Raw genomic sequence first — 21202 nt, forward strand, 5'->3', positions numbered from 1 at the left:
ATTCAATTGTATCGACTAATCGATTAGTTTGATTTAATCGACAGATCTGTAAATCTGAGTTTCTCCGCGAAAGAGTCATGCAAAAGCACCACTTTAATTCTCGTGGTTACCAGAGATGTGCTCGTACGTTTCTTTGGAAATAAGTCATTCAGCATGAAAAAGCATCAAACATGACTAATCGACTAAAGAAAAATAAAGTTGACTAAGACCAAAACGACCCGATTAGTCGACTAATCGACTAAGAGGGAGCAGCCCTACACAACACTACACTATGTAGGCAAAGTTATTGGTTAGCGTGTTGGTTTAATGGTGGCAAGGCTTGACTTGGTTTTATAGTGAGACTGTAGGCCTAGTTGAGACTGTGGCAACCGTGTGGATTAAATAGTTGGATTGTTATAATAAACGGTGACAATTAGATTGTGACAGTTTCACGGAGAAAGGAGTAAAAATAGAGAGAGTACTCCTAGGAGACAGACGCGTAGGAGTTTTAATAAATTATATAAAAATAATATAATATAATAATCAACATACTTGGTGGGACAAAAACGCTATGTGGTGGATCTAGAAAATATAATTATATAATATCCTAGGTATATTAAAGGGGGTAAATAATTATTGGGGAAAAATAGTCAGGAAAGCTGACAGTGAAATCCAAATGCAGGGAGAGTGTGAAGTGGGTCGCACAGCTGCGGACTGGATCAAATTACGTTTCTTTTTTTTCCACTGAGTAGAAGTAGGGAAAACTTTATTGACAGAACCCTACATACAGACACACACACCCCTGTTAAGATAGAGCACTAGAGGTGTAGACAGGACGACAGCCAGCGAGCAACTAGCTCAAACACCCTCTCACCGAGAGAGGAGGAGTCCAAGAAGTTTTGAGCATACACATAGCGGTTTCACAAACCCACACACACTCGCTTCATGCAATGAAGAAATGCTTTGCACTGATACACTGTTTGTTTTTGCTATTAGGGACAATTGATAATGTGATATGTTTCCCATATCAGATAACAAATTGGATAAATAGACGTCAAATTAGAAGTACTTAGGTTTGCTCTATAGGCCTAAAAAACTTTTATTCATGATGATTTTAGAACTATCAGACAGTGATTAGTATAGCTTTGGGTTGCAAACTAGAGATAAAAAGAAAATAAACAACATGTTTTTGTTTAATTCGTTTTAGGTTATTGGTTATATTGAAACCAATACAGGTTGATGTGAGATTTCAGCCTGAAAGCAGTTTTAATATCATACTCTAGTGAGTTCTTGGGTTGCTATATCACAAATTGCTTAAAAACTAAATTATTAATTAAGTTGATGTTGAAAACATTTTATTTTGGTAATTTCCTTTTCTTTTAAAGAAATGATTCATTGAACTTTTGTTGCTTCCATACAGGTTATAAAACCAATAAACAGATCATTTATATAAGTAGTGCCTTTTGAGTCATGAGCTTGTCATGCCTCAAAAAGAATAATAAATAAGGTGTTCACATAATTTTTTTAATTTAAAAAAATTACTTTAAAGACAATTTAGTTTTGTTTGACCTTCCCTCTTTGCAGGAACATAACCTCTAAAAGTAATCTAAAAGAGAACAGTTACAAAACCAATGTTTCCTTTTTAGCAAAATTTGTATGGATTTTATAGAGTTAAACCAGCATAGAAATGTGGTTTTATGATTTTTGATATTCACTAAAATAAGTAGAAGTTTTTCCAAGTGATAATATTGATAAAAGAACAAATAATGCCTTTTTGGGAGTTCTGTTTTGTGCCACACAGCGCCTCATGTGTGTCGTATCGGGTCCATCTCACTCCCTCCAGCTGCAGGACCGTGTGAAAAACGGTACCAGGAGATTGACCATCACAGCACCTCAGACCACAGCACAGCCAGACATGATAAAGGTTTGTGGTCTGGCTTCAGTCCTCGGCCCAGAAGAAAAGGGATGGGGACCAGTGCTAGCGGCGTCTGGTTGTGACTTCAGCATCTGGAGATGCACTGTGTCAAAACCAAAGAGCCAGCAGCAAACCACGCCCTACCCAAAGCCTTGATGAGCATTGTGTGATGAACTGATGACGCTGAAATAAGAAGGCTTCGGAGGGGTCATTCACCAAAGAAAAGACACTCAATCCTATCTGGAGGCACGGGGCCCAGCAACGGCGGACTGAGAGAAGGAGGGGGGATGAGACCGTTCTGCTCTGACACATCTGACGTACTGTGAAGTTAAGTAGCACGACGTTCGCATTCTGGAAAATACACACACTATAGGAGAAGATAATTAGAAGTACTTATTTTTACTTTTAAGATAAATGTTCAGTTGGTGTGTCAGTAAATGTTTAAAGTACATTTCACTGTTCAAATTGGATTGATGAAAAGTTGATAAAAATGATCCATTCAAAGACTTCCTAAAACCTTAAATTGTATTTTTCCAGTTTTTTGCAGTTGCTGCATCTTTCCTGAGACCTGTGTAAGTTGGGAGTTTTGTGCTGAGAAGGTTTGAAACTATGATGATTAAAACCAGGTATCAACAACTTTAACACAGAGATTATGATTAAAAACGAACCTCTAAATGAAAATGATTAAATGTTGATGTGACTGCTTAATGATGTACATTATGAGTAATGTACTTAGACAATGGTATACACCTATTAATTTAATACTCTCATATTTATATGTGCACACACAAAAAAGTAAGATATAATATAAGTTAAAGATAAATCTTATAAACAGTAAAATATAATAATGTCACTTGAATACACTAAATGTACTTTGGAATTAGGATAATGGGTTTCCTACTGATGGATTGTATAGGTGTTAAATTTAACAGTTCCTTTCAATCAGAAGTCAAGTATATTTGACCTCCTGCTTGCCTGTATCTGAGGGATATTTAAACAATAGTTTTCCTATTAATTAAGATGTGTTTTTTTCCCAATGCCAAAAGCCGATGAAAATTGTGAAAATACAAAAATGAAAATTAAAGTGCTAAAAATCAATCAAAAATACAGTTGATTAGAAATTTCCAAAATAAAGCTGACAGAGTAAATATATTTTTTATATAATTTGTTTTCTGTCCCAGAACTCTAATCAATAGACTGATATTAACGGCTTTATCAAAAGAGGGTGCTCCCCCGGCTTATCAGATGTTAGCCATGACTGAATCTACTCACCCTGCCAACTATGGGGACTATTTTGGCGAGGCTGACGCTTCCCTCCGACGAGGAGGAGGAAGGAGTATAGTCACGCTGGGTCTAAATTACTCACAATCACCACCCAGTGCCCCCCTCCTCCTGAGTCCCCGTTTCCTATCTCCAACTGTTTTTCTATCTTCTTATCTGCTGTCAGAGATTCCCTTCTTTGTTTCACAGATATTGTGCGGAGCTGAAAATCAGCCCATAGTCAATATAGCCTTAAGCAAGACATAGGTTTGAAGTATGATTTTACAATTTTTAATTAATTACAATAATTACAAAAGATGTTTGTTTGAGATTTTGCTTGATACACAATGTTTAGGGATTTCCACAAAAATAATTGTAACCATTGGTATAGTCATAGAAAGAGCAATGGATTATGCAGCTTACATTAGAAGCTAAAATCTACATATAAGACCCATGCACCACACACGCTCTGACATGATATCTACTATCACAGTTAACTTTTGATTGCTTATTATTGATTACTTAATTGCCAGTAAGTCATACATTAAGGTCTCAGAAGAGGGATCCCATTATTTTGTTTTACCAATATTAGGATTATGTTCCACAGCGTGTTGCTGTGGAAAAAGAGGTGTAGAAATATATTGGGTTTAGAATAAGAATGTCCTGTAGCCTGGGATGGCCTCGCTGTCTCCTCCTGTCTGGCATGTGTTTAATAAACAATTGGAACAGAATGCACCTAATAAAATCTCTTAAAGGAACAGACAATCTCTAGCAGCGCAAACTTCTCTATCTTCTCGGAGACAGAAAGTCTGAGTGATATCCAACCAACTGTGGCCCACACCGCAATGGCGGGAGGAGGAACCTGAAGATGAATAAAAGAATAGGGAAAGAAGGTCCAGTGTCAGACCCGGAAAGACTTTGTTGGTGGTTAGGGAGAGAAGAGAAAGTCTCAGAAGCGGCGCTGATCCATATGCATATGAAATATCTGTTTGCAATATCATTTTGCTAAAGATTGTTATAATTTAACTGAGACAATCCTGAGTATTAATTTCTTGGTCTACCTTTCACGAACACAATATTTAAAGGGGAAACTTTGAGAAGTGAACGGTGGTTCTTAAAAGACTCTGGCCTTTTGAGCCAGAGTAGAATCGGGTCCCTTTTTTCCCTACTATTAATGAATGGCATTCATTAATTTTTGAAAAGATTTTTACAAAATTAAAAGTCTTAACATGAATCCATTTATTAGCAAATATAAATCCCCACTGCTTACTGGCCTATATGGTATCACTAAGGCCATACACAGTTAGTTAATCCTAACGATTCACTGTAATGTTTAACATTAAAACATGATTTATAAAATCATGCCAACAATTATTAGGCTATTTGAATAGTTTAGTATTCTATTCAAAAAAAATATGTATAAAGATTTTAGGCCACCCTACAGGTTATTGTAGGCCCAATTTAATATGCAACTTGATTTTATACCGTAGGGAGTCCCTGCTCCATCGCTCTTTCAGTTAACGGGTCCTTGGCTTAAAAATACGTTGAAGACCCCTGCAGTAGAATATTTTTTTTCCTGAAACCAAATTGTATAGGATGTAGAAAGCCTTGGATTCCAGGTGAGTAATTGTTCTGACACTACTTTTTCAATAACCTAAGAGATGGCTGGGAGGATGCTGATAGGCCGATTGTTGCTGACCTCCTGTGAGTTCCCAGATTTATGTACAGGGGTAACTATGGAAAATGTCAGGCTACTGGGGAAGAATGCTCTCATTTAATGACTTGTTTATTAAAATAGTTAAAAGGTCCCCATGACATGGTGCTCTTTGGATGCTTTTATATAGACCTTAGTGGTCCCCTAATACTGTATCTGAAGTCTCTTTCCCTGAAATTCAGCCTTGGTGCAGAATTACAGCCACTAGAGCCAGTCCCACAATGCAAGCTTTCCTTAGTACGTGCCATTTCTGTGTCTGCAGCTATTGAGGTTGAGAGAGGGGGCGGTGGGGGGCCAAGCGGGCAAAGCAGAGAAAGGGGAGGTAACCTTTGCTCCTTATGACCTTATAAGGAGAAAATTCCTGGTCGGCCCATCTGAGCATTAATTTTCTCAAAGGCAGAGCAGGATACCCAGGGCTCGGTTTACACCTATCACCATTTCTAGCCACTGGGGGCCATAGGCAGGCGGGGAACGCATATTAATGTTAATATAAATAAAGTGACATTTTCATGCCATGGGACCTTTAAAGGAGAGGTAATACATTCCCTATGCTGTTTTAAAAATGCAGTATCAAGCCCATACATATATAAAGCTTTAGTGCAGACACAGGTCCATGTAACACATCATACAGTATACATAGTATAAATAGGAAATACAAAAATACATGAAAATTGCACATTAGCTTATAGAATATACAGGCTATTGCCCCAATGCCCTTAACCTAGAAGTGTATCTAAAACAGCTTTTCAGAGGGCTGACTAAAGCTTCAATTATGTGGTTGTCTGACTTGTCCAGGTGACACATAAAACATCAGTTGTCTTAAGAGTGCCTCACAGGTTGGCACTCTAGTGGACACAAACACATGACTGGCACTATGTCACCTAGGGACACGGGAGCAGCAGCATCATTGCATCATTGTATCCCACCTTGAGCCTCTGCCCACTTTTTTCTTATAGTTAGACCACAATTGAGCAGTATATAGCGGTGTGATGTAGGTTCTAAAACAATTCAATTCAATTCAGTTCAACAGAAAGCACTTCACAGAGTCAGAGCACATAGAGAACCTCCTTATAAGCATGTTAGCTTGAGAGTAACTTTACAGCGTGTCGGTAGCGGTCATATATTTTGCTTTGCTGTAAGACAGGGTTGAGAGTATTTTTCCAACCACTGCCTCATTTGTAGGTGTCATATTTAGGGCAGAATCACCACTAAGGGTGGAAGGGAAGCGGGTTTTGGAAAACTCAAACTCAGTTTTGGTACAGAGTTTAGGAAATAGTCATTAAAATGTGTTACAACAACAAGGTAATCAGTTTGAGTTACACCATTGATTTGGAGCTGTATGTTTTCAAATTGTTTTTTTTTCCTTCCAAGCAATTTGTCAATGCTTTTCCAAAGTCTTTTACTATTCCCTTTGGCATCTCTGATAATATCCAGGAAGAAGTTTGCTCTTGCTTTTCTGAGCTGCTGTGTGACTTTGTTTCTCAGACTTTTAACAATAAGATGATCAGTGGTCAGTCTTAACTTCTTTAGAGAAGCAGCTCTTTTCTCATTAGGTCCCAGAGAACACTAGTGAACCAAGGCAGGGTCTGTTTATGTATTTGATTTCCTGGCCTTTGATTTTGTATATTTCAACAAGATAGCTTTGAATGCAGTTACTAGATCATTGCATGATTGCAGACACGTCAGGGGACAGGGTGATAGTAACCCTCACGCATTCCAAAGTGTTTTCATTAATATCAAGTTGTTTGCTTTGAATGCTTTCTTTCACATAAATCAGAACCCCACCGCCTGTCCCTTTACTTTGTCTCGTCTATACATTATAACCCGGTACATTAAATATAGATGAATGGGTTGTAGGAGTCAGCGACGTTTCTGTGAGAGTAGTCATTATTTGAGTTTGTTAATAAATGTTCAATTTGTTGAGTCTTTGAAATGACGCTTATGATATTTAAATGTCCACCGAAGATGCCTTTTGTGCCTTTTCGTGATGCTTCCCATTGAAATACATTAGTGTAAAAAACATGCTGACCAGCAAGAAATAAAATTAGATTAATTAGATTGTCCGTGTACACAAATCAATAGATTAAATTACGTGACCATTTCACAAACTGAATAATCTCTGCTGGGTCATATTTGACCTGTAACACCACATAGGCCTATGTTACTCATTTTTAAGAGACATTTATAATTTACCCAAAAATTCTCACAACAATTTTGGTTGTTTTAGAATAGCCGTGTCTGAGGATATCATGAAGCCTTGTTCCAATAATAACAAGTGAATGGTATTTTTTACACATCTGAACTTTAAAACAAGTCAAATTTGACCCTAACACAATATAAGGGTTAAGGCAGCTTGTTTAACTAAAGGTGTTAATACTTCACATCACAGCATCTACTGTTGTGTTTTTCCTCAAGACGCCACAGTGCAGGGTGGTGTGTTAGCCAATCATGTTTCTGGATTGGTTTCTCGAGAGCTCAACGCTTGACAGGAGCTGGAAGGTCAGAAACACACTTAGTTGGTCTTCTTATCCTGCACTGACCTTAGCTCTCTAAAAACTTCACTTACACAATTATCATTAAAAATCCTACAGCTAGGTTCAGAACAGATACAATAAAAACAAGTTCTACTTACCAGGTGGAGGGCGATTGGCTGAAATGAAAATAAAATAAATTATTTCACTTGTCACAGTTACATTTGTTCTCATCCTCTGTTTATTTAACGTGTATGCACAGTGCTGAAGATCTGCTATAAACAGATTTCAATTGTACTCTGAGCACAATGACAATAAAGATCTGTCTAAAATAAATGTTGCTTCAGTTTTACAGTCTGGACAAGAGCATCAGCTCCTTTGAGTCTCTCACCTTTCTTCTTTTTGGAAACGGCAAATCCAATAGCAGCAATTAAACCGGCAGCAACCACAACAACAGCCAGTGCAGAAGTAATCGGGATGGTCATGTTACTGGGCTCCTCTGCTTGGCAAAAAAAGCAGGTTAGAACAGAAGTACATCCATCCATTTGTTCATCACACATACAGGTGGTAAATACAGCCATAGCCATAGTGTGTGTACAGAAATATGCTGTATTTAAATGGTACCACATGGGTTAGGTTTAGGTTATATATATATATATATATATATATATATATATATATATATATATATATATATATATATATATATATATATATATATATATATATAGTGTCCCTGTCAGAGTCACATGATCTGACCAGTGATCCTGGGAAAGGAAGATACATCAGTTTAAGACTGATCTTATCTTCAACAAGAATGATAAATCACCAGTTTGGTACAGATGACAAAAGGTAAAACTGACAAGAAAGCCAAACAATGAGAGCATTCATCATAAAAAGTGTAAAGTATTTCTAAATCTAACCTCTGTTGGTCCTGATCTCTGCTTTGTCCAGTTTGGGGACGATGTGGTCCTCCACACCAGAGAGATGAAACACACAGTCGTACCTCCTCCAGTCTTCAGCTGGGACTGATGAAAGGTCCAGGTCAACACTCATCTGGAAGGATCCATCGCGTAGTTGGGGAGGATCTTCCGAGGTCCACGCCTCCTCATGAAGCTCCTCTCCATCTTTCCTCCAGAACATCATGGCTCTGTCAGGGTAGAAACCTGTAGCGTGGCAGCTGACTGGAGAGGAGGGAGACTTCTGGAGGAGAGACACTGAGGGAAGATCTGCAGAGAGAGAGAGAGAGAGAGAGAGAGAGAGAGAGAGAGATGAGAAAGAGACACACAAAGAGAGAGGAAGAGAGAGAGAGAGAGAGAGATGAGAAAGGTGAGAAACAACAAGACTAAGAGTTTAAAGCCATGCTAGCAGCTCTGAGGTTGTTCTGATGTACAGCGACGCTTTGAGCTAATTTTAGCAGCATGTTGATGTTTGGCAGGTTATAATCTCAGTTCTGCATGTTAGCATTCTAATATTTCCTCATTAGTGCTAAACCTAAAGTACAGCTGAGGCTGAGAGAATGTCATTAGTTTTGCAGGTATTTGGTCATAAATCAAATGTCTGGATAAACAGAAGGATTTGACCTGATGATGGCGTTAGCTGAAAAGTCAGAGGTTCAAAGTTTTTACAATTGATTCTCTGGGGACCATGAATATATGTACAGTATTTTACAGCCATCCAGTCAGTCTGTAACAAGCTGAAGGACAAACGGACCAACTGACAGACCACCTGTCAATGCAGTTAAACTTACTCACCGTATGCTAACTGTGCACTGGCTATCATTGGCTATTGATAGAAAGTAATGCCAGAGCCCCTCTAACTTGTCAGTCTCTACTGATTGAGGAGGGCTAGATCAAATCTTACCACCACAGAAAACAGCCAAAAAGAAGGTGATGTCAGACTGATTGGAGTGATAATAAAATGGCAGTTCAGTCTGAGCAGACTGTATGAACATTGTTGTGTTCATGAAACTACATCAGGAAATGTGATTCTACCTTTTCTCAGCAGAGAGCTCTTGCCGTAGTCCAAATACATCTTCAGCCATTTAGGATAAATCTCAGTGAGGGAGAACCTCATTGCGTTTTATTCTAGATTCGGCTAGCATCCCATCTTTGTTTGATGATGACAGCCTGTGGTTTTGCAGCGATCCATGTCAATGTCTTCAGGTCCAATGATAGGAAGTCTTCTCCATTATAACCATAGTGATTAAAACCATTGACCTCTGCAGTGTCATCCCACTCACAGCCACTCATACTCTGGAGAATGTGGACACCTGAGAGACAGAGACTGTAATCATTAATAATGCATACTAATAATAATAATAATAATAATACATTTTATTTATAGAGTGCTTTTGACAGTACTTAAAGACATTACATTAATTAAAATGATCATATAAAGCAACACATCAAAAATAAAACATAACATTACTCCCACAATAGGCAGTTCTGCTGATTTGATGGTGTGGTGTTCAAGGAGAGGTTGCTATGGGTGATGGAACCCGGATATCTATTTCACAGCTTAAATAGTAACTACTCTGTACATTCCCAGATGACTGCTGATGGCAATAAAACAAGTGTGCTTTCTGTGCACATCCAACTGTTATATATATATATATATATATATATATATATATATACAAAGTGACACCAGTGTGGGTCACTCCATAGTTTAGGGTTTCAGATGTGGAACATGAAATGAACCATCCCTGCTTGGTGTCCAGCTGAGGACCTGATCTCTCTCCTCCTTGTGTTCTGTTATCATACAACTGGTGCTGTCTAACATCTGCAGCCTCGGATGCAGTCCCAGGTTTCAATGACCAACACACCCTAGTTACAGTTATTGCCTAATGTTCTACTTCTTGGATTAGCAACTGGGAAAGGCAGCTGCATTTCATTAGTCTGATTTTGTACTATGAAAGTTTACTTTGTTAACAGAATGTGTTCTGTACAGGATGAAAACTTAATGAGAATGTGATGAAAAAAGCATAGAAAGACTGATAGAATTAATTCCAATATTCCACCATGCAATATCAAGATCTTACGCTTAAAGCTTAAGATAGCAAACTAAACATTTGGATTCCTGAAATCAAACCTGTCCAGACAGATGATAAGGCCCTCAATCACATTATCTGACAGGTCCATGAAAGACATGTCTTGTATTTCCTCTTCCTGTGTATGTTATTGTGAAGATATTTTGACTATTGATGTTTAGAATTTCATTATCTCAGGGTGGAAATGAGTTTAGGTCACTTTACAGTTTAGCAGTAAAAGTTAAATGTAACATGCATAAATACTGTACCTCCACTTTGGTTGAAGTGCTGCTTGAAGTTATCTATTCTGGCTTTAAAGGTGTTTGGCTCAGTCTCAGAACATCTTTCAGTGTAAAACTCCAACTGCTGAGGATTGTTTTCAAAAAGGTTTTCACCCAGTCCTGTTTGCATTCTAGTATCTTTTCTTGGTGTCGAGTAACCCACCAGAACTTCATCCACCACTGTAGCACCCACAAACTCTGGGAAGTTTGGGAGTCCAGAAGATCCAGTGAGTAAAATCTTGAATGAGTGTTTCACTGAATGACAAACAAGGTTTATAGATTCAGTATTAATAAACACATATCATTATTTTATCATAAATATGATGGCAGTATGATTCAGTTAATCTAAAACATGATAGTCTCGAAGTTGAAGTTAAAGTGAAACTTAACTCCAGCTGTGTTCCAGAGCTCCACAGAAACTAAACACAGAGCTGAGTTCAAAGTAAAGTAAAGATTTAAAATGTGATCTTACCTGGAGATGAGACGTGACAGAAGAGAAGCAACAACATGAACGTTTTCATCTTGTTTTGATAAAGACGTGTCTGAGGACCCAGCTGGTTCTGTTCTGTATTCTGTGTTTTTCTCCGAGGAGGGAGGGTCTCTGGTCTGATGAGAGATGGGCGGGTGTTAAACCTCACCGGGGCTCCAGAAAATGTTCCGGTCGGTTTGACAGTTCTGAAAGTTTTGCAGTTAAACTTTGTGATCGGCACGCATTGGCGCACCAAGTGGGTATGCGCTATATGCGGCTCATAGGGGCCGCCAAAGCGATGGTAAATAAAAAAATTAAAATTTATTTGGTATTTTCTATATGTAGCTGCTTTTGTGCGTTTCTAAATCATTTCTGCATTTCCTCAATGTTATTATATAACATTTTAGAGGACTAACAGGCTTGAGCAGGCGCCCTATCTCATAAGATTCCATCATAGAATTTAGACATTCTGTAGAAGAGGGAGCTGGGGGCGCTCCCTACTAGCCTATGGACCTTAGCGGGTCTTGGCGTGGCACAGGCAAGAGTGCGAGAAAAAAAATAGGGTGTTTCATTAGTGTTTTTGTTGTTATTATTAAAAATTGCTCAGATTTACACAAGAAAAGATTTGACACATGGCACTGACAATTCAACCAAATAAGTATTTATTCAATTTCATATTGACTAATGATGGCAATTTTGAGCATTAAACTCTTCATTTCCTACATTCTGGTGAATTTGTATGCACCTATTTATACCTTTTTCTGAATCAATTTATGCTGGAAATCTTTATGTAAAGGTAAACATAGATTATAATCCAAATCGTGAATTTAGAATTATAAGGTTTTTGCGAAATTGAGTTTTTGACATAATCTGATCCCTTAGGTGTTTATTAAGGCATGTGTGGTGTTTTATATTTTCTTAGTTAGTTATTAATACAATAAAAGGTTCCATCTCACAAAATAGCTGGGATGTAAAAACTTTGATGCTCAATATCTCAGAACTACCCTAAACGGAGATAGAACCTTATAATTCTAAGCTCACGAAATATAAAAACATAATGGAATATATTGCAGTAAGGCTCTCAGGCATTCTGTATTACTTTCATCTATTTATTCTCCTGTATATCGGCTTTTCTAATTATATCTGAGTCAGCACACACGTAGCCTAGCATCATTTACTCTTCCCTTTCTTTTGCATCTTTTGTTGAGGATGTAACCTCCTTAAATGTGCATATGACAATTATTCACGTCAATGATACATTAATTCATTTGAATGAATTAATAAACCCCTGGACTGTAATATTTCAGATGTGTTTTGAGCAAGATTTCTGCTCATGTTCAAAACTTTGTGCACATTCAAGATATATATGTTCCCTGAGTTTTGGAGGAGTGGTGATATTTTGAGAAAAATAAAGTTATAATAATCAATATATTTCAGAAAATAATCTACCTGCACCATAGTCTGCTGTGTATTACGTGCTTGCTCTGCTGATATGGTAGATCTCAGACCTTCTGACAGACTCAGAGCCACGTTTGGGTCTCTGGTCTCTGAATGAGCGAATGTTTAGGGAAGTGTCTTTACGCTGCTCTTTGCTTTTTTTTCATTGGTTGTTGCGTTAAATCTTACCCAGATACAATAGTGCTATTTTCTGATTGGCTAATGTGTAGCCCTTTTTTTTTTGATTGGCTGATAAGTGGTAGGCTATACTAAGAACTCCAGGGGGAGAGACGCTAGATTCCGGTCAGTTCCATAGTGAGAGCGGCGCGGCCAGAGAAATTTGGGACGCTGCGGCATATTCAGTTTATTATAAATAGTTTTTCCGCGTGAGAAATACAATGTGTGACGGGAGTGCGTGACAAAAGACCGAAATGAGTGACTGTCACGCTCAATGCGTGACACTTGAGAGCCCTGGAGCAGGTACAGTAGTGCGTCGTCTATGGGAAAAGATAGATAAAGCAAAAAAGCTTTCGGGGCTAAAAATAGAAAAAGAAAGAGGGAAAAAGAGATGACATGTCAAGGCATGCGACAGCAGTTAAATAAGTGGATGGTGAAAGGCAACAGGTAGGATTTAAAGTGTGACGTCTGTGCTTGCAAATATTCATGTTAACAGACTAGCTAGTGTCTGCTAACACTGGGACTGTAGCAGCCAAATGGGGGTTTACGACTAGCTTAGAATATGCAAAACCGAGGTTGCTGAGCTGAAAGCTGGAAATAAAAAATAAGGTAGCATGTACAATAAATGACAAGAATCTGGAAAGCATAATTAGTGCAATAACTCTGGTTTACCAAGGAATCATTAATAGATGTTGTTTTACCATTAGCTGTTAGACATATACAGGCTATAGTTACATCTGTTGGGTGGCATGGAAGCTGTAATTACAGGGTCACATCTATATCTCTCTTTAAAGGTCTGTGCTAAGTGGCTCTCCATATTTGTACTTTTTAAAATCCAAAATGTGAAAGTTAATTTCAACAGCAGCACAACCTTACTGCATACTAGTCGTCTTATCTGATGCCATCACTAGGCTGATTTAAGAATTGAATTTAGGCTGCTATATTTAACAGTGAGTTCATTTCATTCAGGTGTGAGGATGGTGGACCAGGAAAGACAGGGGAAGGCAACAGGTAGGTATAAGTGTAGGGAAAGCCACTTGATATCAACAGATTCATTTCTTCATATTATTAATATGGAAAAACTAATATGGAAAATCAATTACATAATGTTTGTTTGACAACATGTCTTAGTGGAGAAGAACACAGGCAAGGAGTGAATAAGACAGCCATGAGATCGGCGATGGCATCACGTAGAGATGAGACCAGTGATGACATCAGGTAGAGATGAGACCAGTGATGACATCACGTAGAGATGAGACCAGTGATGACATCAGGTAGGAGTTCTCTTAGTTAGACCACACAAAACTAAATGTCCAGTATGGTTTCAAGTTCTGTTGACCAACCTATTCACTGTGTCCTTTTTTTGGGGGGAAAAATAGTGCAGACAGAGATGGGAAATATAACAATTAGCCTATGTCTGACAGCGGGGACGTAGTAAACAAATCAGAACACAAATTTAAGCATCCGCAGTATATGCTCGAATGCCATCAATTATGATTTATTTATTTATGAGACGCAAGCTTGTGACCGGAGGTCGTTGGTTCAGTCCCCAGACCGGATAGAAAGTTGGGTGGGGAAAGTGAAAGAGCAGCGGTTGTCCCTCCCTCATTACCACCACTCAGGTGCCCTTGAGCAAGGCCCATAACCCCCAACCGCTCCAGTGGATCTGCTCCGTGGCCAGCAGATCAGACTGTGGTTGTACTGGGCAGCTTCCAGGTGTGAATGCGGAACTGTGTGAATGTGATCAGGGCGTTCCTGCAAAAGAGAGGCTGCCTGTCAGTGAACCACCCCTGAATAAATAAAGGTTAAAAAAATAAAATAATAATATAATAATAATGTATTGTAATGAAAATACAGTACAAGAAAATGTGGGCTACAATAATGTGGTTGCCACGGGGGCAACCCAGGGTGATGATTACGTTGCCACTTGTCACAATTTGGTTGCCATGGGCAAACCTTTATTATTTAAAGCCCATACACACTTATTTATTTAGTTTTTGGGGGTGGGGGTGCCAAAATTGTTGCATACAACCCCTCTGACACTGGGTAGTTGCGCCCCTGTCGGCACGTCACTGGGATAAGAAGAGAGAACAATAACTGAGGAACATGGTGATGCACACTAGAAAAAACCATCATGAGTCTGAGAACTTTTGCCCCTAAGACCAAATAATAGTCAAGGAAATAATAGGCTAATTTAATAAGTAGACACAGTGGGCACTGGGCCTAAACTACACCAATAAAGTACATTAACATTTCGTTGTCAGCAAAAACATTTTACATGTAGGCTTTTTGGACAACGCATTCAGTATTTTAAATAAATAAATGTATTTTACTATAACATATTGCACAATAACGTCTATATTTTATACAGCACTTCTGAACAAATGTTGACTATTTAGTTAGATAAGATAGATTTAGAAAATAACACGCAGCTTGTTGGCTCCTTTACGCACACATGAGACTACACCAATTCAAATCAGAGCGGTGTGGTAGAGCTTTGGCTTCAGTCTTCATCAGGGCTGCTCTAAGTCTGGACAGTCACCAGATGGCACTGTGCTGCTGAGTTTGAAGCCCCAAAGCTTCTCTGCTATTCTGCTTTTCTGTTCTGATGCAGAATAAATAAAACACTGCAGGCTAGAAGCTCTCTTTGCTGAAGATAAAGTTCAACCAGTAACCACTAATTACCTCCACATGTGTATCTCAACGCCCAAGGGCAGGGCAGCTTTATTTGTTTTGCACATTTCAGCAACAGGGCAATTCAAAGTGCTTTACATAAAACAATAAAGAGCAGTTAAAAACAATTAAAAAACAAATTAAAACATTAAAGTGCAGGTAAAAATTATAAAAAAAATAAAGAAGTGACTTGACAGACATATTAGTTCTACTTGCTACCTGTTTGATTGGGAGGAGGAAAATACAGCCTTCACAATCTATTCTCTTTGTTACCTTTATTTCAACAGGCCCTGACTTATACACACCATTCATAATAGCATATCATTCAGAAACATTAGAATACTTTTTATGTTAACATCTGGAAGAGAAATACCTATAGACTTTATTATTCTTAGAGCAAGTAGGCAATGTGCAGAAATCATAATAAATAAACTAGTGCAGTGCCTGTTGGAAACGCTCCCTGTCTGTATCAGGCCGACTGCTTGGCCTGTCGTTATAGCTGCTGGTAGTTTTCTTTTCCAGAGCCATTGTACCCCCAAAATTAATGATTATTCCTTGATTCCGATTTTACTCACAAAATAGGTCTATCCCATTTAAAATGTGGATTCATCTCAGACATTTGCCTCATGGACTCATGGGGGTCCCATGCGTCACCCATCTGGCCCGTTATGAGAGCCAATCAGCAGAAGACTGCATTAATCAACCACCAGAACCTGACCGAGCATAGAGACGGACTCAGCCGGCAGAGTGTGTGTGTGTGTGTGTGTGTGTGTGTGTGTGTGTGTGTGTGTGTGTGTGTGTGTGTGTTTATGTGTGTGTGTGTGTGTGTGTGCGTGAGGAGAGAAGGGGAAGTTTTTCTTTTAACTAGGCTAGATTTTAGGGTCTTCTTTTCGGTCAACAATATTGCATGTTCTATATCGCCACAGTCAGCGTTTAAATGGCTGGCTGTCTCGTCATCATTATCGTTAGGGATTTACCACTTCATCAGAGGTAAGAATATCCAAACAGGCTTAGTGGCTTAATGTTAAAGAGCAACATTTTAAAATTTGCCTCCCCTTTCGAATGCAACATTCAAATTACTAGACAAAAAATGATATCCTGAGAAAAGTGGGTTTGAGGGGTATAGCTCCATAGAGTCCCATTCATTCTGTCACAAATCCACTATGTGGAGAGTGACAAGCGGGGGTTTTCTAGAGTCTCTCTCTCTTTTCCTCTCCCTCTCCTCTCCTCTCCTCTCTCTTTTTCTCCTCTCTCTTAGTGCAGTGGGTGTGACAGGCCGCTCCCAGGATGACGCTCAGCTGCAGGCGATCTCTAATCATCCACCTGTGGCTCATTAGTGCAGAGTCTTAAAGTGTGGCTGCTCTCTGTTCGGATAGCTAGTCTTGTCACGTAGGTGAATGTCCTGCCCGTATCTCTCTCTGAGTTTTTTTTTATCCTGTTGTTTTTTGCCTGCCGACTTAAATACAGCTTTTTCGTTATCCTGAAGGAATACTACTCTGTCTGCTGTTGCTGTACCTGCCTGTTGACGCCCCCACTCTCTGCCTGCAATCAGCAGCCCTGTGTTCACTACCTGCTCTGTCTCCTGGGAGGATTACTCCACCAGTCCATTCTGCTAAGATTCTCAGATTCAGAAATAAACTATTTAAACGTTGAGCTGTGTTTTTGTCTGCTTCTGGGTTCTGGCTACAAATCCGGTATAGGGCTAAAAGTAGAAACTGGCAGAAAGAATCGTGCTGTGATCACAAAAGATGCTTCCCATTGAAATACATTAGTTTAAAAAATGTGCTGACCATCACGAAAAAAAAATATTTGACCCCTAACACCACATAGGCCTAGGTTACTGTTTTTTTTTTTTTTTTAAGAAGCCTTTACAATTTACCAAAATTCTCACAACTTTAGTTGTTTTAGAAAAGCCATGTCTGAGGATATCATGAAGCCTTACAAACCAGTGAATGGTATTTGTTTACATATTTGAACTTTAAAACGAGTCAAATTTGACCCTAACACCATATAAGGGTTAAGGCAGCTTGTTTAACTAAAGGTGTTAATACATTACATCACAGCATCTACTGTTGTGTTGTCCCACAAGACGTCACAGTGTGCAGGGTGGTGTGTTAGCCAATCATGTTTCTGGATTCAGTTTTTCCGAGAGCTCAATGCTGTTGACAGGAGCTGGAAGGTCAGAAACACACTTAGTTGGTCTTCTTATCCTGCACTGACCTTACCTCTCTAAAAACTTCACTTACACAATTATTATTAAAAAGCCTTTAAATCTACAGCTAGGTTCAGATCAGATACAATAAAAACAAGTTCTACTTACCAGGTGGAGGGAGATTGGCTGAAATGAAAATAAAATAAATTATTTCACTTGTCACAGTTACATTTGTTCTCCTCCTCTGTTTATTTAACATGTATGCACACTGCTGAAGATCTGCTACAAACAGATTAAAATTGTACTCTGAAGCCCAATAACAATAAAATAAAAGTAGCGTCCGTTTTACAAGAGCATCAGGTCCTTTAAGTCTCTTACCTTTTTTGTAAACAGCAAATCCAATAGCAGCAATGAAAACAGCGCAACCGACGACAACAACCAGTGCAGAAATGTAACGGGATGGTCATGTTACTGGGCTCTCTTGGCGCAAAAAAAAAGGATCAAACATATAAAGCAGGTTAGAACAGAAGTACATCCATCCATTTGTTCATCACACATACAGGTGGTGAATACAGTAAACTATGTACGGCAGGCAGGCATGAAACGGGTCAGGGGTGAAAAAGGTGAGAAGGATATTTCCCTCTAGGGTGGTCCGGGGCATGCTCCCCCGGAAGAAATTTTAATATTTTCATTTCCATATTTTAAAGCATCAATCTGATGGATTTTGAGATGCATTTTTTTGCCAACCAACAGTGTAATATTTCAATTTGCAAAACAGTTAAAGTCCTTCTGACATTACACAATAATAAAAGTCAAAACTTGTAAAAACTAAAATGTTTTGGATACATTTTTACTTTTTCTAACCATATGTTAAATTAAGACTCAATGTGGATTTATATATTGCAATAATATAATCCTACAATGAATCATTGTGAAAACTAAACTTTACTACTTTGGCCAGGTCATCATTGAACATATGAACACATATGGAATTATGTAATTAACGAAAAAAGTGTGAAACAACTGAAAACATGTCTTATATTTTAGATTCCTCAAAGTAGCCACCCTTTGCTTTTTTATTAATAAGGGAACAAATTCCACTAATGAACCCTGACAAAGCACACCTGTGAAGTGAAAACCATTTCAGGTGACTACCTCATGAAGCTCATTGAGAGAACACCAAGGATTTGCAGAGTTATCAAAAAAAGCAAAGTGTGGCTACTTTGAAGAATCTAAAATATAAACACTTTTTTGTTAAGTACATAATTCCATTTGTGTTCATTCATAGTTTGGATGCATTCAGTGAGAATCTACAATGTAAATAGTCGTGAAAATAAAGAAACACATTGAATGAGAAGGTGTGTCCAAACTTTTGGCCTGTACTGTATACAGGGTTAGGGTTGTATATACAGTGCCTTGCGAAAGTATTCGCCCCTTGAACGTTTCGGACGTTTTGCCACATTTCAGGCCTCAAACATAAAGATATAAAACTGTAATTTTTTGTGAAGAATCAACAACAAGTGGGTCCCAATTATGAAGTGGAACGAAATTCATTGGTTATTTCAAACTTTTTAACAAATAAAAAACTGAAAAATTGTGGCGTGCAAAATTATTCAGCCCCCTTTACTTTCAGTGCAGCAAACTCTCTCCAGAAGTTCAGTGAGGATCTCTGAATGATCCAATGTTGACCTAAATGACTAATGATGATAAATAGAATCCACCTGTGTGTAATCAAGTCTCCGTATAAATGCACCTGCTCTGTGATAGTCTCAGAGGTCCGTGTAAGCGAGAGCATCATGAAGAACAAGGAACACACCAGGCAGGTCCGATAATCGTTGTGGAGAAGTTTAAAGCCGGATTTGGATACAAAAAGATTTCCCAAGCTTTAAACATCCCAAGGAGCACTGTGCAAGCGAAAATATTGAAATGGAAGGAGTGTCATACCACTGCAAAACTACGAAGACCCGGCCATCCCTCTAAACTTTCAGCTCATACAAGGAGAAGACTGATCAGAGATGCAGCCAAGAGGCCCATGATCACTCTGGATGAACTGCAGAGATCTACAGCTGAGGTGGGAGACTCTGTCCATAGGACAACAATCAGTCGTATACTGCACAAATCTGGCCTTTATGGAAGAGTGGCAAGAAGAAAGCCATTTCTTAAAGATATCCATAAAAAGTGTTGTTTAAAGTTTGCCAAAAGCCACCTGGGAGACACACCAAACATGTGGAAGAAGGTGCTGTGGTCAGATGAAACCAAAATCGAACTTTTGGCAACAATGCAAAACGTTATGTTTGGCGTAAAAGCAACACAGCTCATCACCCTGAACACACCATCCCCACTGTCAAACATGGTGGTGGCAGCATCATGGTTTGGGCCTGCTTTTCTTCAGCAGGGACAGGGAAGATGGTTAAAATTGATGGGAAGATGGATGGAGCCAAATACAGGACCATTCTGGAAGAAAACCTGATGGAGTCTGCAAAAGACCTGAGACTGGGACGAGATAGGGGGTTTTGCCCCCAGGTCAAGACCTGAATCCAATCGAGAATCTGTGGAAAGAAGTGAAAACTGCTGTTCACAAACGCTCTCCATCCAACCTCACTGAGCTCGAGCTGTTTTGCAAGGAGGAATGGGCAAAAATGTCAGTCTCCGATGTGCAAAACTGATGGAGACATACCCCAAGCGACTTACAGCTGTAATCGCAGCAAAGGTGGCGCTACAAAGTATTAACTTAAGGGGGCTGAATAATTTTGCACGCCCAATATTTCAGTTTTTATTTGTTTAAAGGTTTTGAAATATCCAATAAATTTCGTTCCACTTCATGATTGTGTCCCACTTGTTGTTGATTCTTCACAAAAAATTACAGTTTTATATCTTCATGTTTGAGGCCTGAAATGTGGCAAAAGGTCAAAAAGTTCAAGGGGCCCGAATACTTTCGCAAGGCACTGTATATATATTTGATGTCAGGGTCACATGATCTGACCAGTGATCCTGGGAAAGGAAGATACATCAGTTTAAGACTGATCTTATCCTGAACAAGAATGATAAATCACCAGTTTGGTACAGATGACAAAGGTAAAACTGACAAGAAAGCCAAACAATGAGAGCATTCATCATAAATAAAGTTGTCATTTCTAAATGCATTCTCACCTCTGTTGGTCCTGATCTCTGCTTTGTCCAGTTTGGTGACGATGTGGTCCTCCACACCAGAGAGATGAAACACACAGTCGTACCTCCTCCAGTCTTCAGCTGGGACTGATGAAAGGTCCAGGTCAACACTCATCTGGAAGGATCCATCGTGGTTGGAGAGGATCTCTCCGAGGTCCACGTCCTCATGAAGCTCCTCTCCATCTTTCCTCCAGAACATCATGGCTCTGTCAGGGTAGAAACCTGTAGCGTGGCAGCTGACTGGAGAGGAGGGAGACTTCTGGAGGAGAGACACTGAGGGAAGATCTGCAGAGAGAGAGAGAGAGAGAGAGAGAGAGAGAGAGAGAGAGAGAGAGAGAGATGAGAAAGGTCAAACGTGAAAGGAAAGAAAACAATGGAAAACAAAAATGAAGAAAAATACAATAGGGAATTGTTAACAGAAGGTGTGAAAATTCTTCCAAGTAAAATAAGTAAGTAATTAAACATCAAACAACAA

At 38.9% G+C, this 21202-nt stretch overlaps 1 protein-coding gene across 2 annotated transcripts in view; it reads right to left on the reverse strand.

Moving 5' to 3' along the window:
• LOC120571323 (major histocompatibility complex class I-related gene protein-like) overlaps positions 1–11352 on the reverse strand; it is a 34722-nt gene extending 23370 nt beyond the window's left edge. For both annotated transcript variants that reach the window (XM_039820208.1, XM_039820207.1), the window contains exons 1-2: positions 11124–11352; positions 10640–10906 (exon numbers count right to left, since the gene is read on the reverse strand). In XM_039820208.1, coding sequence (XP_039676142.1) covers positions 10640–10906; positions 11124–11172 — 316 coding nt within the window. In that variant the 5' untranslated portion in view covers positions 11173–11352. The remainder of the gene's footprint in view (positions 1–10639; positions 10907–11123) is intronic.
• Between the last annotated feature and the right edge of the window lie 9850 nt (positions 11353–21202).

The sequence above is a fragment of the Perca fluviatilis genome, chromosome 13, assembly GCF_010015445.1.
Source record: "Perca fluviatilis chromosome 13, GENO_Pfluv_1.0, whole genome shotgun sequence".
Lineage (NCBI taxonomy): Eukaryota > Metazoa > Chordata > Actinopteri > Perciformes > Percidae > Perca > Perca fluviatilis.